At 44.3% G+C, this 5,818-nt stretch overlaps 1 protein-coding gene across 1 annotated transcript; it reads left to right on the top strand.

The window, feature by feature from the left end:
* Positions 1-1,072: 1,072 nt before the first annotated feature.
* Positions 1,073-4,834, top strand: SCT (secretin; the record flags this gene model as incomplete). The annotated part of the gene is made up of 5 exons (XM_082000233.1): positions 1,073-1,161; positions 2,211-2,315; positions 2,599-2,703; positions 3,587-3,688; positions 4,723-4,834. The coding sequence occupies 5 exons, from the start codon at positions 1,073-1,075 to the stop codon at positions 4,832-4,834; spliced, it is 513 nt and encodes a 170-aa protein (XP_081856359.1).
* Positions 4,835-5,818: the final 984 nt, after the last annotated feature.

A 5,818-nucleotide genomic window follows, 5' to 3' on the forward strand; every position in this document is an offset into this window, starting at 1 on the left:
CCCTTGCCTCTTCTTGTCTTGCAGTATCTCTAAAGTAGCAAACAATCCCAGAAGGGTGACTAGAAAGTGTTCAGGAAACTCTGACAGTCCTTTAATACTCTTTGTACTGTCTAGTTTCAGACTAAAAGAAACCCAAAGTGGGAGGACTTTGATTTTGGGTTAGTAAGTACTATCTGAGAGTTTCCAGGACAGCCACTAAGAAAGCTAGGTTTGCTTCTTTGCAGAAGGAAGGTAGGTATGTTATAAATTACAGATACGGCTCCTGGGTAATCCTTGGGGAAATGTGAGCACCCTTTTATAAACGCACATATAAATCTCTGCAGGCATAGAGCTGCAAAAAGAGCCTGGAAATAAAAGGAGAAAATGTGCTTTTCTTTTTTTTTTTCAGTAAGAAAACAAAATACGAGGTTCTGCTGTTACTGAAAATGTGTGTTATTTCCTTTTTCGTTCTCGAAATATTAGAGGATAGGCAGATATTGGCACACACAAGAGCCCTTCCCTTCTTCTCTGTGTAGATGAACTTTGATTTGGTACATGCCATTTTTTCTGTCTGAAAAAAAACAGATTTATCCTGGGCATCCTCCAAGTATACTAATAGCTGTCTGGGTGGGATGTTTTCATGGGTCCTTCAAATCCTCTCCGTGAAGGCTCAGCTCTCAGAGACTTATAGTAGAATGGGGTATATTCCATGGTGTTGTCCCACTGATGGATTAACTCACATGATACCTCCCTGCGTATTCAAGGCTTATTATACTGACTAACCGCAAAACTCCAGCACAAACATCATCACACACAGCCAACCTCAGACCCATGCTCTGGGACTGGCTGGTGGTGGGATAACAACTGCAAACAACTTCCAACTGACTGGCAACATGAATTATTTGAATTGTTCATCTTCTGTATTTTATAGAAATACTATTTTTGCTGGCAGGAATTCCTGTCTAACTTAGTTATAGTGGTGTTATTTATGTAGCGATGTCTTCTGTGTGGTATGTGAACTGTACCAGACAAAGACCAAAAAGTCATTTGTTCTGCTGCTCATAAAACCTTGTGCTTTAATTCAGGAGAGAACATGGTTTCCTTGATGACTGGTCTGTGGCAACTAATTATTCCCATGCTTGTCCTATCACAGTTCTCAGCATCTCTTCCATCCCGGGAGAGGTAAGCATTTCTTGTGTCTCTGCTTCCTTTTTCTCGCTGGCTTTTTGTTCAAAGAGCCTGCAAGCTATAAAGTCAGCCTTTTATCTTCTTTCCAGAACTTGCATCTGCTTGGCTGTTGGATATTTTTTCTTCCATGAATTGATTTAGTTAAATGAGTGCAAATGTTGTAAACAGTTTTTCTTGCTTAAGAATGGAAACATTGATTTGACTTAATTCGTGAGTAAAATCAGGACCCCAAACAGATCAAACTACAGTAAAAAAGACACTCTTGAGTCTGTTTTCCCACTAGGTACTTACACAGGCTGATAGAAGTGGAAGTTTCTGTTTCAAATAGCCTTGTCCCATGAAAACATAACCAAAAATACTCAATCTTATAAGTTCACCAGTTCACAATCTTGCATGTAAGAATTCGGCGGGGTAATTAACGCAGGGAGACTAAAGGACTTAGGCTGGAAGAGGACAGAGCTGAGACTCCCTTGCAGCCCTTCCACGGCCACAACCAGTGCCTGGCCTGGCTTCCCTAGCCCTGTACTGGCATAGACACATACACAGAGGGTCTCCTCAGAAGCTGGACCCCAGACCTTTTATCCTACCCACTGGCTAGTCTGGTTGGAAGTTTAATAGCTCTGGTTGAACCTCACTGAGGCTTTGAGCACTTCTTTTAATGGCTTGTCAATCAGTCATGTGCAAGTGCTGCTGCTTGGTACCACCACCATTATGTACCTGTTCCTCAAGGTTTGTGTATCTGGTTGTTGAATTCATTACTTCTCCAGTCTCTTGTCCTACTCTTTTGTGATGAATCAGTGTTAACCTCACAATCCCATACCCTAATGGTAAGGTGATTACATTAGTAAGAAGCAAGTGCAGGTAGTTTTTCTCTGTGATACGTGTTTTAAACTCATCTAAGATTTGCCCTTTTTTGTGAAATTTTGCCAAATTGGCACAAATCCTTGCCCATCTTTGTTTGGGACCCTCTTTCCTTGAGGGAGCAGTTTTAAATGCCTGTTCTTCTTGCCTTTTCACCTCTTCTTTCTCTTCTAACCTCCCAGGACTGAGAGACATGCTGATGGGCTCTTTCACAGTGAGCTCAGCAAGATGAATGGCAATGCCTACGTGCAGCAGCTAGTCAAACACCTGGTGGGCCTCAAGGAGAGGTAAGGACCAGCCAAAACCATCCCCTGGGGCATGGATGTCTCCAGCGGGAGATGGGATCCCAGCAATGAGGGGGATGCCCATGGGGCTGAGTCTGCAGCTCCAGAACCAGCCTGAGCACTGGCCTCATCCAAAAGATGCCCAAGATGAAAGGAGACAGAAGAGGAGAAGAGGAGGGATACAGGGCTCCTTGATGGTGGGAAGAGAGACATTTCTGTGTCTCGTGATGTCCCACATCACGTGGCTGGGAGGAGCAGCCATTGTACTGTATTTTCCCTGATGCAGGTCCCAGAGGCACTCAGATGGATTGTTTACCAGTGAATACAGCAAGATGAGAGGAAACGCTCAGGTTCAGAAATTCATTCAAAATCTCATGGGCCGCAAGCGCAGGTAAGAGCTCTGCTTCCTAAGGAATGGGAAGGCAGCTTGGGCCATGCAGGCTGCAGGGAGGCAGGTCTCAGCTCCACGGAAGGGGGGTGGCATGACCAGTGGTTTGGAAAACTCAAGACAAGGGCAAGTGGGCTGGGGCTTGGTCTCCTCCTTCTAGGCTGTGCCTGGAGCTGCTGTGCAATAGCGGAGATACCCTATCAGCTTGCCCTGCCTGTCACAGCAAGCAGAGCAGTTCACAGACCTTCTCACTGAGGCCATTTCTAAGCATAAAACACCATATCTGTTGCATATGCATATCAAGCTTAATCCATAGGACACAAAACTTTACATCAGATCACAGCCTGGGATTTTTTGTTTGCATTTTGATTTAGCCTTTTGGGGGAAATTGTAGATGATTTGCCTACTTCAAATAAAGCACCTGAGAAACTGTTTGTAGATAAATGGGCTCTGTAACAGAATGAGGAAGACCTCTGGGTTTCATAGTACCCACCCATGACTCTGACTGCCAAACTGGGCAAGCTTTAGACATAATCATGTATATGGCCAATATGGGGTCTTTCATCTCGCCAAAATACAGGGCCAGTAGCTACCACTGAAGCCACAAAAATGAGCACATTATCAGTTATAACATGTGGTGCACTGCGATACAACTGCTGCTGCCCCTGCCACTGATATGAAGGGACGACATTGCCTGTCTCTGTAGCTGTAGAGGCACAGCTACGGTAGGAGTCGGCAGGTTAACAGAGGATGGACCATGGGGCACGTTGGTGGGGGTGTGAACTTGCCTTCCAGACAGCAATGTTTTATAGCTGTGGTGGTTGCACTATTTGGTTTTTTTTTTTTTTTTTAATTATTATTAATTTTCTTTATCTATCTAAACCAGCTCTCCAGACCCAGTCAACACAGATGTGCAGGGGAGAGAGGAAGAAAACAGCCATGAAGAACTTTGCTTTATGTGGTTGTACCAGAGTTTTCTAAACACCAGGTATGTGGGACAGATTTGTCACCTCTATGGCCCTGATCACCACAGTACTGAAGCTGAAAGAGGACTTTTAGTAACTTGTAAATGCCCAGTTTTTGCCCCAAGTGCAGAAGTCTGATGTAATGCAGCAGATCAGAAGGGCTCAGCTGATATCCTCAAAAATAACCTCAAAAAGGGGAAGGGTTGAAGATTTATTAAATTGTCCATATTTTAAAATCACTTCTGCCTTATTCCCTACCAGCTTGTGAGGCACTGTCTCGGAGACTGTCATTGCTGAATTGCAGCCCTCCATCAAACAGTTTTGTACCTCCCGTCACTCTGCCAGCAGTCACGCTCCCAGGGGTGGTTTGCAGAGCTAGAAAAGCAAATGCTTTAGTCTAACTGCAAGATGGCATGTGACTGTGTGCAATCTCAGTTGATTTCTGTGCCTGCATTCCTGGTAATCTCTATTTCTGCTTGCCAAGTCCACCTGGCACTCAGTTTTGCCTTACCTAAAGCAAAGCTGGCATTGAGATTTGCAGCTAAGAATTGCCATATAAAAGCAACTTATTAAAAATAATAAAACCCAGGGAAATGAAATAATATCTTTTTCTAATTATAGAGTTGTCATCCTGAACTGAAACAATTGTTCGACCTATTAGGAAACCTGATCTAACAATTAAAATAGAAAGCCTTTGCTACCCTGTCAAAAGCACACCTCAGGATGGGCTGTCCCAGCATCTGGACATTGTCTCTTCCTAGTTACCAACCACTTTCAATTAGACATCTCATTGTTAAATCACTAAAACTAGGAGGAATAAGCTGGCCCTTAGTACCACTTGTCCACGTTGTGTAGAATAAATGGGAAAGGTAACTCTAATCAGCTTGCCTGTGCATTTGTGGGGTGCCTGCTGCAGGCAGCCATGATCTGGGTCCTTCTATCATACATCTGCTCCTTGGAGTCATCTTTGAATTTTACAAGGTGGCCTTGTCACACTTTCTGCAGTCCATGCCCCCAGGAATAACAAACTATTGCTCATTTTTTTCTCTCTCAACAGCCACTCGGACGATGATGCCAGGGAAGCTGCTGCAATTACCAGCCAGTACATTTGCCCCATCTCTAAGCAGCTGGTTGCCAACGTGATGGAAGATACAGGCAGTTTTGACTGAAGGTGAAGGGAAAGAAACAGCCAAGGAGATGGCTTTGCATGTGTATAGCCTTGAAAATAAACAAGGAAGCTATTGAATTTGCTTAGGAAAAACTCTCGAGATCAGCAAATAAAAATGTATTCTAGAAAGCAGCCAAAATCCAATAAAACCTCTTAGATTATCAAGAGTGAAATAATGTCACTGTGAACTGGTGTCAGTAGATGGAGCCTGAATAAAGCACATCACTTCCACTTGGTGTTAGCCCCTGGCTGCCTGCTTCGGAAGTCGAAGATTTGTTAGCTATGCCTGTGCTTTGGCTACTCTGTGGTAAACAGTAATAAGGGTGGTACCGTTACTGGGTGTTGAACCATTAGGTGTGCAGGGGTGGGGGGAGAAGCATTTTGCCAGGGTTCCCTGACATGAGGCATGTTGGGACTAGCCGGAATCTCTAGATGCACCTTCCGTAGCTGGGACTCAGCACTGCCCACAATCCCGCTGTATGAAAAGGCCAGCATCGGGGACTCCATTTAGCAGAAACTTAGCCAGGTGCTAGATTTAATTGCAAAGACATGTACTGAGAGTTACGCAACATAGATACTCACTCTAAATATTGTTTCCACTCCATTCTGCCCCTGTATTTACTGGCCCAGCTTTCCCATAGCCACTAAAGACAAAGCTCCACTAGAGGGAATTTTATCCCTGCACTACGCTGCCTGGCAGATTCCCTCCCCTGATAGAACAGCAACTCCACCTTTCCTGTAAAACCAAGAGATTTTGAAGAGCAGCGCTAAAATAAGGCATCTTCAGCTGCAATCATGTGTGCCCACTCCAGAACTGCTCAGTCCATCCTGCACCATCAGTTTTCACCTTTTATGATGTACCTGACATCTGCAAAGATGCTAGTCCCTCTCAAATGTTCATCTAAGCACCCATTCCTTCACTATGATGCTGAAATGCTGTTCTCATGGACCTTGGCATTCGTTTATTTTGGTCCATAGGAAATCT

Source organism: Phaethon aethereus (assembly GCF_964289735.1).
Source record: "Phaethon aethereus genome assembly, chromosome: 5".
NCBI classification, from domain to species: Eukaryota; Metazoa; Chordata; class Aves; order Phaethontiformes; family Phaethontidae; genus Phaethon; species Phaethon aethereus.